This window comes from Haliotis rubra, unplaced genomic scaffold (genome assembly GCF_003918875.1).
Source record: "Haliotis rubra isolate DU_JTF1 unplaced genomic scaffold, ASM391887v1 Scf693, whole genome shotgun sequence".
Taxonomy (NCBI): Eukaryota; Metazoa; Mollusca; class Gastropoda; order Lepetellida; family Haliotidae; genus Haliotis; species Haliotis rubra.
This window is the reverse complement of record NW_025767405.1, coordinates 157,712-175,223: the sequence shown is the minus strand read 5'-3', so window position 1 is coordinate 175,223 and position 17,512 is coordinate 157,712. Positions and strand designations below refer to the sequence as shown.

General features: G+C 38.8%; 1 protein-coding gene across 3 annotated transcripts in view; it reads right to left on the bottom strand.

Annotated features, from left to right (window-relative positions):
- LOC124258449 (regulator of G-protein signaling 12-like) overlaps nt 1-17,489 on the bottom strand; it is a 41,725-nt gene extending 24,236 nt beyond the window's left edge. For 2 of the 3 annotated variants that reach the window (XM_046692545.1, XM_046692546.1), the window contains exon 1: nt 15,713-17,489. In XM_046692545.1, coding sequence (XP_046548501.1) covers nt 15,713-17,365 — 1,653 coding nt within the window. In that variant the 5' untranslated portion in view covers nt 17,366-17,489. Of the gene's footprint in view, nt 1-8,980; nt 9,082-15,712 lie in introns of those variants that run through there. The other variant, XM_046692548.1, reaches the window with a different exon arrangement.
- Between the last annotated feature and the right edge of the window lie 23 nt (nt 17,490-17,512).

The window sequence follows — 17,512 nt, the reverse complement described above, 5'->3', positions numbered from 1 at the left end:
AAACACTCTAACCCCATGTTAGTGTCATCACACAACCTTCCTGTTTCAAACTACCAATTTAATGTCCAGGGAAAGACATTCAATATATATGTACCACCCATGTGCTGCAGGAGTATCCTAGCGTCACTGTCAGTGTCATAACATAGGACAACCTTCCTGTTTCAAACTACCAAATTAATTCCGTGGATGGAAGAAAGACATTCAATATATTTACATTATTATCACACTGTAGATAAATGTTCAGTCAGGGAGGTAACTGTTCAGTCAGGGATAAATGTTCAGTCAGGGAGGTAACTGTTCAGTCAGGGAGGTAACACAACTTAATGTTGCTACTAAGAATGTTACAGCCAAGTCACTAGTACCGACACCAGGAACAGTCTGACCATTGGGTGTACAGAGAAATCCTTTACACATACCAGCCAGGTCACATATATACAACCTAAGTGTGCTGGGCCACGCAACATGCTATGCTAATGTTCTTTAAACATTTCGTTTTGCAAATAAACAAATAAAACAGATACTGTAATTCATTTTAGATCATATTGAAGTTTATTGCAACTTTGTCACAGAAAACCACACAGATCAGGTTCATTCCACAAATAGATAGCCCCGAAACACCTCATCTCAATGTTAATCTTTACAGAAGGTACTGCATGCTTAAACACAGATGACCAATTACCTCCCTTAATGACATACATAGGATAGGCTGACATTCATCCACAGGTCACCAGACTCTGGCTGGAGTCAAGGTTGATCACAGGTGTTGTATAGGTAAGAAAATAGTTTCTCTCAGAGGTGGACTTTCCACTGTGTACAAAATATAAAAACGTTTGAATCTTACTTTTTACGAAAACTGCTAGTTACTAACAACAATGCTGAAAAAAATAATAATCAACATCCATGTTTACAAAAGTTACATTTTATGGATTGGCACATGCAATATGTGCTTTTACCACCATGGTTGACTGAACATCTACCTGTGACAAACCCATCAACTGGATCCAAGCTTTTAGTTGAATACAGCTTTCATTATTCATTCTACCTTGTTGTAATATTAGTAGTTAGTGTTCCAATCCACTGATGTCTGAATTTTTCACCTGACAACTCCATACACCCATCCATCAGCTGACTCATCTTAATAATATATTGATAGCACAGTTGCTGTACACTATTTGAACAAACATAAAGTAACCAATCATTCGAGTTGAACACACTCTTACTGAACTCTTTTCGGTCATACCCAAATGAACACAAATTTTCACTTGTAACTTTATATAGTGTATCACAGTGACAAAGATATCATTGAATGGAATGTATTGTGACACCCATTGTAACGATTCATCGTGGAAGTTGCTACAGTCAGGCACTTCACAGTCTGAACACAGTAGATGCCCAACCTAGTCGGTACAATCCTCAACCCAGTGTGCGAAATTTACGCTAAATGATAAGTTTGCAGTGGTCTGGGGACCAGTGAATTTTTAAAGTATATCTACAAATTTTATTTTGGACCAGTGAAGTACAGACAGACCACTAGTTATTGTCCACTCACTGGTCCTGTGGTCTAGTGGGAAAGTTGGAAAGGTTTCTTTCTCTGTAAATCTGTGGTGACTCTTGGTAAAAATATACTGTATTCAGCTACACTTGCTGGTTTAGAGAGACTTGACTTCCATGAGTGGAAGTCATTTCCTTGGTTGATGTTCATCACATCAACCACCAGGCCACAAGTGATTATTTACTGGCTGTTAACATTTAAATAATCATGTGACAGGCAACTGACAATACAAACAAGAGTTAATTTCAACCTGACAATGACAAGAATTTGAAAATCTGACCAAACCATTCGATAATTCTATAGCATCAACTGTTCTAGTGATGGAATATGCCAATCAGTATTCAAACTATATCAAAGTCTGGACAAGACAAGCTTGGGATGTGTAGCAAGACAACATACTCTTCACTGGAGCATGATGTCATGGGACCAGCAACACGTATATCATCATTCCCAGCGACATACAGCACTGTGCGTTGTGCGAGTGAAATCCATGCACCTGTCCTTCACCTGCACTACGTTGTGGTATTTGCAGGTGCAGGGTAGATCATGACTTGTCAAGTAACCAGATCTGGATGTCATTAATGTTTTCCCCAAAGGTTAGGGTACCCTGCACATGTCAGTAGTCATATAATCTGTAAACTAGCAGAATGTAACTCAAACAGACGGTTAAAGAGTTTCTAATAGATCAGCTGAATATGCAACACCTATTAATGTTACAGCAGAATGGCATTTGGATATGGATAAGCTGATTTAAACCAAATATTTGAATGTTCCTGACTCCCTTGATGAAAATTTCTCTTGAAATTACTGGATGAAAAGATATATTTCACAGTGAATAAGAGCTGCCTTCTTGAAATTATTTCTTGACTTAAAAAAGTAATTTCCACAAATTTAGATGACAAGGACCATTTATGGCCGAAAAAGTGGAAATGTACAAGGGCTGATGTGATTGTTGCTGTGTGAAGCATCAGCATGAAGTGATGAGCTGTCTCCAGTCTTACTCAGACATAGCACAAGTCATGAAGTCAAATACAAAAATACAAAGAAAAGAACCACTGATGACATGGACTGAAGTAACATGAATAGAAGCAATGATTAAACTTAGTACCTGTTAGCCGAGAGCTGTCAGTAGTTGACCGTGGCACCTGAGGAATCTACAGACAACCTGAGCAATTCTCACACTGTCAGTACATTCATACCCAGTCAGTGTACACTACAACCAATGAGCAATCTGATCATCCACAAAAAAAAAACATGTTTTCTCCCCACAAGCTCTTTACTGTTCAATTGCTTTCACTCTCCAGGAGATGAAGGTGTCAACTCTGTCTGCCATCAAAGGCTTCCCCAAGCTGCTACAATAACACCGACGTCCATGTTGTTACAAGGGACTGCCCAGACCACATGGCCTCAATGGCTGCTCCCTAGGGTTCATGATAGCAACATAACAATAAGAGAGGAAGTGGCCAGGATTTATTCTAAGGATAACATTAGTGTAGGTAATTACTGTACGTCTTTTATCTTGTACCTATGTTATTGAATGGTAATTGATGTAGGCTGCTGTGATCAAGCAGTGGTGATCCCTGATAGGGGTTGATGGAAATCCCTAAATGTTGACGTAGTTTGAAGCATCAGTGTTACATGATGGCTGGAAATAGCAATTAATCCCAAGGCTGCTTTGACCCAGCGTCAGTGTGAGGCAATAGTATGAGACAATCCAAATAGGAAAATGTTTGGTGACAATACTTGTAGGAGACCGTCACACATTGTAAGCAGTGATGGCATACAGCGTGTGTTTGGTGCTCAAACAGTGGCTATGGCTTTATGTAAAGGTATTGAATTAATAACTCCTTCATACGTGTCCACAATATCAAAATTAAAGTAGACTGATTTGACAAATATTTCTGCATATATAATCATAAACATGCAATAGGTTTGGGTACACAGGGTATTTATTTGGCCTGTGTTTCAATGTGAAGGTCAAACATGCTGTATTGATGACCTGGATAAATGACAATAAACTGGTTCTCTGAATGAGTGAGCTAATATTTAAATTACACTTAACTTAAAAGTTTTTCACCTGGTCCGAGTTTAGTAACAATTTTAAAGACAAATCCTGGTTCAAAGAGCAAATTATTACTCAACATTTAAATCAAATCCAGGAATCTTTGAACCATCAAAAGAAAAGAGATTGAAGGCTTTTAATTTGATGCTGATAATCTTATGATGACAGAGGATAGTTTTACCTATGTGACATCTAACCTGCTCTACCTGTGACTGTACAATGTTACACAATGTGATGTAACAGAAGGTCAGTACGGTCATTATCACCCCGACAGGGGCCAGCCTCATTCTGACCTTCGCCTTCCTGAAGGGCAATGACACACCTGAGTGACCTCAATCTGGTCAGTGACAGGAACAGATTGTTGATTTATACCATGCCAGTGGCTTCAAATCTGACCTCTAAAATCTGTTTCATTTTAAGAAAAAACATACGTCTTTGAAGCAAATATCTGTTTCTTTAGACAACTCTAAATTGTTTCGTTTCTATACACCAGGGACCATATAATCCATTATATGGGTTCTGTATACACATCTTTTCAACATTCAAGTTGAGTATAGACAAACTTTATGGATAACAACTTCTGTATTTCGTGAGAGTGACATTTCGATACAGATTCTTGTACAGTTCCCTGCTTAACAACGGTACAAGAATCTGTATCGAAACGTCACACTCACGAAACACAAAATGTTGCTATCCATAAAGTTTGTCTATACTGTACTTCCCAACTTCTAATATGCCACTCAAATTCAAGTTGTATTAACAGTAATATCTAAATGATACACTGCTGAAAGACCATTTACGGGAAATGTGATCTACACTAGAAGCTGAATGGGAAATATTTACAATATTGGTTACCAAAACCTTCAAATAATTATTATTTTGCAAAAAGCTAATTACAACTGCAATGTAACCCTTCACTTCTTTTCCCGAGTATTTGATATCAGCCATTAGTCCTTGGTACAAACAGCACTCCACACTAGAACCCGTATCAGGGGTAATAAGTTTTAAGGAAAGTATTTTCTTTTGTACACCTTAATTATGCAGTGTGTTCAATGTTAATCATACTCCTCCATTAAATATGATAATCACCATTTAATTGTCAGGTATGTTACAGCATAGCCCCTGATCAGCTACATATCTATGTATAATACACAAAATAGATCTCTGTTGTCACTGCCTGCATACAAGTGTGCATACAAAACTAAAACACTCAATCAGACAAAAAACATTGCTTAAGTATCCAAAGTTTTATTTTCCTTAGTCTGAGTGACCATACTCCTTTACAGAGCTCTGTTTGCAGATCCCATGAGGGCATCATATCTCTATGAATTCTGCTGCAGTGATCGATCTACAGAAACATTATTATTGTGATTGGTTTATAACAGCAGATCTGATTCATGGGAGTTGACATACACTGAATACCCTAACAAAACTAGAAATACCCACAGTGAACACTACGCAGAGCAACCGATAACTTTTGGGGTCATTGAGTTATGTACTCACTTGTCTTCATCTCATTTGGGTATACAAATTTCCTTTGAGTAACCAAATAAATTGTACTCACCTCACTCAAACTCAATTGGGTATTTTGCCATTTTCCATTAATTTTAAAAATATAATCAAGTTTAAATGTTAGTGTTTGTGAGTTACATTTAATCTGTAATATGAGAAACAATAAGAAAGACTGCAAGTTGTCTAGTTCATGTCCAGAAATAGAACCTCTCAAAATACTTCAGTTATTTTATCTACCCACCGTTGCGCAAACTACGATTTGATATTTTTGTGTGTACGCATGTAAAATCACATTTATTGAGTATTTACAAAACTTCAAGCGTACTTGTACGCAATAGCCTTTATAGGAATTGAATTTTCACATAAATATTTACGCAGATATGCAGCTTATCTGTACCTCTGCTATGGGAGTAAATACTTAATGGCTCAGGAAATCAGAAGCACTGCTACAAGTCGATAGTTGTAAGAAATGATCTGGTACCTTATTTCACCGGAACTTATCACTGTCAGGTCCTCCTCAGTCCATTATCACCCGGACAAGTGCATCAATTCTGCAGCAGACACACACTCTCACATAGAGGCATCAGTCATCTGTGTAATGTCCATTAACTGCCCATCATCGGGTCACACAACACAGGGTCGTAAATCTGTCACACCCCTCCTCAGCTCGACAGATACAGGCAGCAGTACAATGTGAACAACCTCATTATGACATTAACAATGTCAACCTTCTGTGCTGTTTCGAAGTAAACTCCTTTTTAAGTTTTTACAGTTAACAGCTTTACTAGACATTTCAGCTGTACAATGTACAATGTCATCCCTTTTTACAATGCCTCTCTTGTTCTCACAGTCACACAATGTCTTCCTTCATATGCTCAGTCAACTGACAATTCCTTGGCATTTATAATCTCACTAAAATGATCTATTTTGCCTTTATGAAGTTTTACAGTGTTATTGTAACCACAACTTATTGCAATGTCCAACATAATTACGATTTTATTATGTCTAAACTGTTTATTCTTACATACCAATTATCAATTTTCTTTAGATATCTTGGTTATAACTATTTGACATTTTCCCATTTTCTATATCATCTCTCTTGAGACATGACAAATTGGCACAGGTCAGAGAACAATATCTATATATGAAATTTTGCACACACACATTCCAACATATTCACAGAAGAGTTAATATTCATGAATATGCAGTCAACAGGCTGATAGAGATATCTGTAACTAGTGTTTAAACTAGCACATTGATTGGTCTATCTAGGCAAACCTGTGTGCAAACAGTGGCCTAACACTGTCAGCCTAACACCAAGTGTAAAGAGAGGCATCATGTCAGAGGTTTACATGACCTTGGTCCCTTCCCAGTGAACTCTGGTGGCCAGTACAGAATGGATGCTATAGAGTAAATGCGCTATAGACTAAATGCGGCAACTGCCTACAGTGACTCCCCTTCACTCACTCCCCCACCCCTCTTCAACAATCATCTCCTGGTCAGAGCAGTATACAATGGATGTCATAGAGGCAATGAGGAGACCCAGTTGTATCAACTAGCGGAATATCAACACACCTAGACAGGTACATCTGTTGTACACCCAACTAGCGGAATATCAACACACCTAGACAGGTACATCTGTTGTACACCTAGGCAGAGTTTTTAGTATCAACTAATCCATTTCCTGCGGAATATCAACACACCTAGACAGAGTACATCTGTTGTACACCTAGGCTAATATATTGTGAAACCAATTAATTTAAATCATCATTTAGTTGTATCAACTAGACAGGTAATATGTTGTACACCACATAAAGCACTAGAAATTATTTTTCAGGTGACACCATTGGCTACACATAATTTCAGATTGCTGACTCCCAATTTTGAGACTGAATGCCATTGGGTCAGACTCAACTTGGAGATCGATGCTCATGCTGTTGATCACTGGATTGTCTGGTCCAAACGCAATTATTTACAGACTGCCATCTCAACCCCTGCAGCTTATATAGCTGGAATATTGGTGAGTCACAAAACTAAACTCACTCACTCACTCAACTGGGTTGATGAACATCACTGTCCTCTGAGTGTCATTCTGAGCCAGACTCTTGGAATCCTGAGCCAGACTACCTTACACAGAACACCATCATGTAGCGGAGTATTTAACACTGAAAGTAGAGCTTAAAGAAGAAGACAACATTCTAATTAAAATATATATATATAAATTTGAAAGTTGCCAACAAAGGGGCCCACCCATCAACAAAACGCTGCCTAATTTCTTGTCTTGTCCCAGCAACATAGTAGTAATGGACTCCATGTACAACTCCAAATAATGACTATCACTGAACATGTTTAACAAGGTGGGGTATAAATATATAAGGTTGTATTACCATGCAGTACAACCCAATATACAACCCCTCGACTGGCACATCTGACAATACTTAGCAACATTGTGTGCCCTGTCGTACCTGGCGATACATGTCAGTGGGAGTCTATGTTATATCTCTGTGTCCTTCATTGAATACTCAAACAGGTAGAATCTTCATAATGGCAGCGTTATTGATGAGTACAGAGGGAAGTCAATATCAACATGGTTTGTGTAATATCAGGTCTGTAACACAGGGGGGCCTGGCAGGACCTCCAGTCTTACACCAGCCATTCATGCTGAGTCTCTGTGAAGAATGTAATATCTATTGGCCTGGAGTTTGCAATTCATATCCTTTACTGGATTGTCTGGTCTAGATTCATTTAGTTCAATGTAGACATTGTGAAGCTGTAATATAAACAGTACCTGCTAAAGAACACCACTAAACAACAGACACACTGACACACATTACTTTAGACACTTCTACCTCCTGCTGGCTACTGAATTTGCCCACAACTACATAAGTAAGAATCTATACACTAATTGGTGACATGTCATTAACCAGGTCACCAAGCCTGATCATTTAATACAACCAGGAATGGCTGTCGGGGACCAATTCTAACCTAGGTTCCCAAGAGGCGACACAGTAATGATTAGGTCTGGCATGCTGCCTAATATTGTATGCATCTTTTGGACATACTTAGTGAAAACAAAACTAAATAGAAAGTCATCAGCAACATGACTTGAAATATTACAAGTCATCTGGGTTTAACTAAGCTGATTACCCTCTTATTAGATGATGTCATGTTACATTTTCTCCCGTTTTGATCTGAGCACGTAACTAGACTGGGTAAACATTTCACACATTATAAAGCAAGGGTCTTAATAATAATGCACAGAAGATTTTTCATCACTGATTTAAACAAAGGGATAAAGAGATCTGAATACTTTTATTACTCATAAAAAAATACTTCATAAAATCACAAGATGACCTAAGAAGTGGTTGATTTGTCAGGATTCATTTGCTTTTGTATCAGGTTAAAAACAGAGATGTGATTTTGACTGGTAGAACAAAATATCTGAGGTCACTATTCTGTACTTATTACATACAAAAACCAAACAAGTACACAATACAAATGGATATGTTTCACAAGTATAGTCATTCTAGCTAAAGTGTTTCGCTCTGGTTGTCTCAGACGGTTGTCAACATCATAAGAAAAAACATGCCAAACATTAAAGACAGCAACTTCATGTATGCTCTAAGTCAATTCATTCTGGCAATGGCTGGAAGTGGGCAATTACTTTCGATTAAGGTATTGGACACCACATTAGTTTAGTGACAAGGCTATCATATGACGGGTATTCGGGTGAAACAAAGTGATATGAACCCGACCTGTCACACAACGTACAGAGGCAACATTCAAACCCAAATGTCCCACTTCACGAAACTAACTCGGAAGATTCAGCCAGGTTGTGAAAATAATCGGCCTACCTGAAAATTATAAAATGTCACATCCGTCAAATGCATCATGTCGGATCCCAGAGTTTCAAGTCATGTTTAGTACGTCACGCCAAGGTGATCACCGTCTCAAGTCAAACTCCAGTGACTATGAATACCCAGCGTCAACATAAACAGTTCACACAGGACTAATAACAATGTACCTGAACAGAGACAGACAGGTGGGTTCAACATTACCTCCTTGTGAATATATACCATGTATTCAGGGACAAAGTTATACCTCAGTCATCTGATAAAACACCAAACGCCCAATATTCACACTGTAATACTCTGTGTGGTAATACAATACTGTGTACCAATCACAGGGCAATTGAAAACAAATTTACCTTGAATTACTGAAAATAATCTTTTACAATAAATATTTACCCTGTGGAGACTTTTTGTCTAACAAGTGCATATAAGCAAAACTTAATTTTATTAACTTCCCAGTTCAGGTGCACTGTCATGTCTCAACTAAATGACATTTGTACAATTTACAGAAATTTATTGAAAATATATTGAGAGAAACAAATAAGGGAACACAGGACAATTCAAGCATTCCTTTAATACTTTAAAGTTTTCATCACCAGCTTTGCATAGTGCTGTGGGAGGAAATCTGAGAATAAATAAAGGAACACTGCCATGAAGTGGTGTTTCCTTTTGTTTTCACCTCAGTTTATATCCATTATTCGTTCTATATTCTATGATGATACTGTATAGCTCAGTTGCATGAAAGCAATTTCAAATTGTCTTAATTGTATTATGTTTGAGTTATAAGCATCAGGTGTATTTTTACATATTCACAACCTGGATGTTCTGATCTTACCTTACTCTATTCACAACCTGGATCTTACCTTGGACATGTATTTCCTTATTGCCAGCTTCTTATGCACAAGAATGTGTCCGCTTGTTTTCACGTGACGTAACCTATCCAACTTTAACATGGCTTGCATTCCAAAATTGCAAGCCCCCCTCTCTCACCATACAAATTATTTACAATGTCACACATGTGATAAAAAGTTCTACTGCAAATCCAGGCTTAAATCCATCTCTACATCATCCATTATGTATGTAGAAGGCTGGCCGGAGATGGTGGACGGACTCTCGATGTGGCACCCTAGTGTCAACGACAGTTGCGTGTTCAGTCCACAGAGTCACACCAGTTAAGTCCAAACAGCTCCCATATGCCAGGTCTCCGTGAGTATTGCAAGCAGGCTTGTAAACCCACACAACAATCGAGGACAATGTTTTTTCTTAGTTCTACTAAGAGCTTGAATAGATGTGTTCTTACGACAGCTTTGACGTTCTTACCAAGCAAATACCAAGCACATTTAAAAACATTCAGAGCTAAACAGCCACTCTCCATCACTTGTTTCTGAACAGAGTGCAAGTTACGTTACACCTAAATACACCATTCAAACATCTGTCTGGTAGGCAGCCATTTGCTAATGCTCTGTTATGAAACATTAACAGTCTGCATACAAAAACCTTAGCAGCTGTATGTAGCCATGGTGAGTGAAGGCATTGATAAGTTTCTGCTTAGTCTGTATATATACATTCTTGTACAATAGACAAATGTTGAAATAACAAAAATCAAATGAAAAACTGACTGATTAAAGACAGATTTGTCATTAAAAGAATGGACAAATTTTGTAAGATGTCCACACAACTAATTCCTATCAATTAGAATGTTACACAGGAAAATACTCTTTCTGAAGACACAATCAAAGAAGGCTTCTCAAATTCATTATTCCCGCTTAAATTTCCGATGGTTATGAAATTTGAGAAGGTGGTGTCTAAAGTCAATTAAATAATTCATATTTTTGTAAGGTAAAGCGCTTTATCTTAAAAACTCACTTCTCGATGTAACCACATCCTAGTTGGTATCAGTTCTCCAACATAAACTTGACAGTTTTGAAATTCATTGTCCAACACAAGCAGCCAAACCATGACAAATGCAAAACGGTGAGTTCATACAGACACTTGTAATCTCTACCTCACAGCAACTTAAACAAGTCCACTTGCATCAACTAAAAGTAAGAAGACTGGTGCCAGTCCTGTTTCTGTGTACGAAGCATGTGATGTTTCAACAAACTCAACTTTGTGAAACTGAAAAACTTCACATCAACTAATCTATTTATTGTTCATATTTGCACATAAATTTATGAACGGGCAGTTTAACCGACCTCCAGCATAAAGTCATATGTATATGCACGCCCAGTTTCAATATTGTGTTATAAGGCTTTTCAGTCCCAGTACAAAGGATACACGGCAGGCTAAGTCTAACTAATGTAAACTGTTCTGTCTTCTTTGTACCCAGTAATCGAACCTCATATGAACTGCTGTCACATGAATACCTGGCTCCATGGTCATTTGGATGTGGAGATTTGGAACAAAAGCCCACTGCCATGCTCATGATTGAGAATAATATGTCTACAAATACCACAACAAGGATGGAATTTGCAATGAAATGAGCTGTAATTTGACACTACACCTTCTAGAACTAGTAAGCTAGGCTGTCAGCTTGGATGGGGAGTAAGATAAATGGAGTCATAACAGGGTACAATACCCAGTCGCTTTGCAATCATTACACGGAATATTGACTGATTTATGACAAACGACCGTCCTCTGCCCCCCACGTCAGTCGAGTTTGTATACACTTATATACACTTCTACTTTCATATAACAAATCTCCCAGCCTGCTAATGCTCTTTTGAACACTGAGATTACAAGTGATTACAAACGAATGAAAGGTGTTGGATCTGTCGCCCTGGCAGACGGCAAGATGACAGAATTACCCTGCAGATCTTGAGAGCGTGGATATGTCATATCTCCAACACCTCGCCTTGCTGATTCAAAACACGCCTCCACACCAATCCAACATGTAAGGCAGTTTTGTTTTCTCATAAAATACTTTTGTTTCTGGTATCAAACAGATTAATGGTCTCATGACACAGAAACTTACATCCCATCATGACATACCAAGAATCTAAATAGTTGTATTTTAATGATAGACCCACTTGTTGAGTCCTATGAATGTCCTTGTTGAGACGTAGGCTACCACTTATCATGTTATCCTCTGTTTATAATGACAATGATAGCAAATATAAATAAGTGAACAGCCTTTCTGTGAAGCATTTCCATAGAAACAATAGTCCTGCTATATGGCGGCAGGAAAAACATGGGAAATGTGCTTCATATTGTACTCACATGGGAATCAAATCCAGGTTTGAAATGTCAATGACTTCACCATTTTAACCATTAGGCTATAAATTGATATTGATATCATCAATTTCACAATAACCAGGGGTGGAAATAACTTTATAATTGCTAGTGTACTCTGGTACAGTGGCACATGTAAAATCACTTGCCCTGATAATTTTTCCACTATACCGGACGTTTTCTTGTTGATTTTTTAAAATAAACAACATAATTAACGTTGGAAAGTAAACTGGACACCGGTACAGTGTGATATACAAATTTGCTTGCCCAACAGAAAAATCACTGGACTCGGACGTCGGGCAATGGCTTATTTCCACCCCTGATAACTATATGTTACATTGTAATAATCACAGATCCAACACTTATTACAAAACAATGGCTTACGGTCTAATGTCCCAAAACACAAGAAGTTCAGTTTGAGGTTTGTTTTGCCTGACAGTAGACATCACATTAAGCTCACCACTTTTTCATATCTAATAACCTATTGTTTTAATTTGATATTTTGTTTATCTTCGTGGATCCACAGCTGACATCATAGCTGTTGGAGACGTGGCTACAGAGGATCACTGCCCTGAGGTAGATAATACTGCACCAATATCATTACAGCAGGGTTGGTTTACTTTCTCTTAATTCAACCAACGAAAACATGCATTAAATCAAGGGCAGGATAAAGCTTAGCTGTTGCTCTTGACGCATTCCTTACACTTTCTTGTAGGGGAGACATGTTTGCCTCAATTGAAGTCCAACCATGACCTGAATTGTTTTGCCAAAAAACTTCACACAGCGTTTAACTTTAACCATGTTAACAGGCAAAAATCAGCCAATTCAGGCACCAAGGACTTAACCAGGAAATAAAACTATGTGCCACATGTCTGGTGATTTGGAAAAATATCTGTATTGTACTGACAATTGCAGTAGACTTGGTAATGAATATCAGTTTTCTAGTAGGTCGAGAAACCCTGGGCATCCATGCATCTCAGAAGTCAAGAAAGAATTCAATACCATATTAACTGAGTTTGAATCTGAGCGTCTTAATTGGTTCTGTCCTGTACAAAAGTAAAATTGACAAAATTACAAAAGTAAAGGAACAACCCATAAATGCAAACACTGCTTTACTTTCAGTACCCAGCCTACTTTGATTCGAAGTGTTTCGTTTTCCTATACTGATTTGGTTTATGCTACCAAACACTGTTCACCTTCAACAACTGCATTTCTGATGTTTGAGTCAGTCTATCACAAGGTGTGATTCATTCCAATACAAGTCAGTGTCTGAAAGGGATCTCAATTCCCCAAATTGTAGAAACAATAAACAAGTTATGTGTGAAATGTCATCTTGACACATCCGAAATTCATATTTAGCTGATATACACAAAATCGCAACTGACGACTAGTTTAAGTGGTTTCCTTACACTAGTTCTATGGATCTTTTTACAGGTTAATACCTATCAATAGTTGGAAATCTTTTAAAAAGAAATTCAATTTTTTCTCCAATTTGTCCAAATACAGGTTTGCTGTTCCATGAAATTTAAAATGGCGGAGAGCCTGCAACACAGTTATTAATAGGTTGCTAAACAATGCAAACTTGACAAAGTGAACAGAAATTCTGTTTTGCATTAATGCCTCCCATTAAATATACTTTTTCAAAATCGTAATGCTATATTTATTATAACACAATTGATATACAACACAATTTTTAAACCGCCACAAATATATATCCCTCATATGTTTTTCAAATTCATGACAAACAGAAGAGGGCTTCCTTGTACCAACCAACGTGGGGTCATAAACCAAAACGTCTTGCAATTGAACATTCCTATATGAGAGGAAATTAAGACGGCAACAGAAGTGCCTTGTGCTTTTGCCAGTTCCTTGACAAATAGATTCTGGTTTGAAAAACATGTCACCTTGACCTGTAAGTACATCTGTCCGGAGAGTGATAAAAATGTGAATCAGCAAAGAGAACTGGAGTAACCTCCCTTTCTTCATACAGTGGAGCATATGATAGCTCAGTTTTGACAGGAAGATGCCAGGGCATAGATGTTTACATGACATCACTGGTTGAAATAATCCTTGCAACAACATGGAGTTTCTTAACATTTCTACATGAAAATATCTTTTGTATTACAAATATAGATGCACTGACAGTGGGTCCTTGTTTCGGTAACATTTTTGTGCACATTAGTGAAACGCCTTCTCAGCTTTTGAAAAGAAAGAAAGCACAAACTCTGAAACTTTTTACATTCAACAGAATTTACAGTCAGCAGATCCACAAAACACTTTGAAAAGTAAGAGAATAGCTTAAAATATATATCTGGATGAAGCTGCACTTATTCTTCCTCAAATAGACATTCTCAAACACATTCTACTACTGACAACCACTTGATCTGAGGACAACAAAATTGTTTGGAGATCCTTCAAAATATATCCCCTATTTAAGTTATATTTACCAAATCTTTACGAAAACATTAAGAGTACTAATGAACACTTGAACCAGTAATTAATGAATGCAAGCATGAACCTGAATCAACAGGAACAACTGACAAGAATGCCACGTCAAATCATACCCTGGGATGAGGTCACATATTTTCTCCTAGTGCCATGGCATGTGAATTAAGCACTATTTCTGTAGCAGGAATATACATTTCTTATCGACATTATCAACATATGAATTAATATGTCAATACATTCTTTCCAATTAAAGATACCCTACTGAAGTAGGTATGAATGTTAACAGTTATCGCAACCCAACCAGCCAGAATAATCCAAGGGGGGAAACTCTTGCAAAGTTTTAGAAGTAGCTGTGTGAAGCCCCACTAAAATAATACATAGGCTAACCTGTCACACATATTGAACACTTCAATGAATGCAGTTAACAAGTGTTTTATGATCAATTTTACAAAGTTAAGTGACACCATCCACAATCAGAGCTATATGATGTCAACTGAGTGAGCACATTCCTTTCACTTTGTCTCAGATGACTAACGAAACTTTAAAGTGTCACTTCCAGCCAATTTGATTTGACAGGCAACAGCACAGAAGCACAAGAGTAAATCTCGCTCCTCACAATGAGGGTCTTCAACAGGATTCTACACCACGACATACTGATCACCAGATGACCATGTGTGTCTGTGCAGTGTGACATTGTCACAACAAACTGTAACTAGTCTTTACTGTTTCACTGTTGAACTCAAGGACAACTGTATTGAAATATGGGAATGTATTTTGCAAAGACTCTTTCTAAGCCTATTGATGCACCATAGTCCATTCTGCCTTTCATACAGTCTTGGAACGGCATTTAGAGTGATACACATAAAGACAAGGGTTTATGGATGTTGAGAAACATGACGTTTCTGAGAATATTTGTATTCCTTCAATTGATGAAGGAGTAAGAATATACTCTGAAACATTGTGTTCCTCAAACTAAAGAAGTCGACACCCATAAACTTTCACCAAACAGTGTTGTTTGAAAATTACGCAGCAAGAATTTGTTGAGTGACAACTTACCTTCCTTGCCAATGCAAATCCTTCAGAATAGCGTCTAGGATCCTCATCTGCAAGGCCGAGAGCTTTGTCTCTGTTCAGTCGTGAGATGATTCCACGGACAAATGGATCATCTTCCTCCTCGGAATCATCATCTTCTTCATCGCCATGGAAGTACGGGATGGGAGGCGCTGAAGGGGATCGGCCAGTGTGTTTGGCCACTGCACCAAATGCTCGCGGGCTCAGTTTCCCAGCAGCAAGATCTACAGCCTCAACCTTCTCACTCTTAATGAAGTTTAACTGAGCAAATGGAGCAGACACTGGTCGTGGGGCTGTAAACCCATTCCTGCCCAGAAAACAGTCCCGCGAGTCTTGTGACTCCGTATCACTGCTTAGATTCTGTTCACTGGCATGTCTTTGTCTAGCTTGAAGTAATTTATGCATGCTCATACGCAATGTCTCTGCACTATTTTGTCTCTCAAGGTCATCTGATGACCTTGCTTTCCAGATTGAGATCGGATCAGGCATTGCACGTGGATTAAGTTTACTACCCTGCCAACACTCCTCACTGCTGGTCGAAGTGTTCATTCCACGCCGAATCTCCATGGCCGACTGAGGTCGGGAGAAATTGTGTCTGGGTGTGGGCATGGAGTTCACATCAGGAGAGAGATGATGAAGGGCACGACTCGAGCTTGATCGTGTTGGGTTTCCAGAAGCCTCCGCTACTTCCTGATTCTGAGCAACTTCTACTGGCATGTCCACAACAAACACACGTTCATTCACTTTGTCCTCGCGGCCAAAACCCAGACCACTGTCACTATTGCTGCTGTTGCTGCTACTGCGCTGGACGGCCTGAACTGGGTCAGCAAGAGCTTGAGACTGGACAATATCATTCTCATACACACCACGAGGACGGTCCTTGTACAGATTGGCTACAGATAATATTATAGGAGTTGCAGAACGGGGGAACTCCAGACATCTTTGAGTTTCAGGATCTACAGTACATTGTATATTGAAAGCTTTGGCTTTTTGAACATGACTATTATGAGATCTTAGCTCTGGGTCCACCATAAAGATATGACATGAGCTGGCACTTGGTGCATCATCCCGCTGCACACTCATCTCGCTCATATCATCACCTGGGGCGTGAAGCGTCACAATTCCAAAGAACCGTTTATCGTCTGGACAGACACCACTGAATGCTAGTCTGTCGACTGGGTAATGGGCTATACTGGCTCCCATTGCGTTTGTTAACTTAACACCCTCAGAGTCTACATCCATAAGAACAAGAGTGTGAATCTTCTGTTCGATGCGAAGTCTTCGCACTGCATTTCTTAAAGACTGAATCCTTTGGTGGGGTCTACTAGAGTTGCTTGGCATCTCGATTGAGCCAATGTATCCCACAATAGCCTTGATGTCGCCAGCAGGGGGCTGCATATCAAAGCTATCATCATCCTCAGGATACCCCGGACTTGCAGGTACAGCAGCAGCAGCCTCTGCTCCCTCCGCCTGCTGTTCCCGTGGCAACTGTCCTTGGTCGGACATTCCTGAGCTGGATAGGCCATGGGAGGACACGATGCCAGATGTTGGGAACATGCCCTGGAACCCTGAGATATTCTGAGAATGAAGTTCTTGAAACTGGACAGATCCTGTAGAAGTTATTGTAGCATTCTCCATGCCATTTAAACTTGACTTTGATGTCTGTGGGCAAGAAGTTAAGGATGATTTTGAGCTTCGTTGGGGAGGTGGCGGCTTTGAATTCTTATGCAAGCTTGTGCGGGAGCCATGCCCATATTGTATATTTGATCTTGAGTCTTGTTGAAG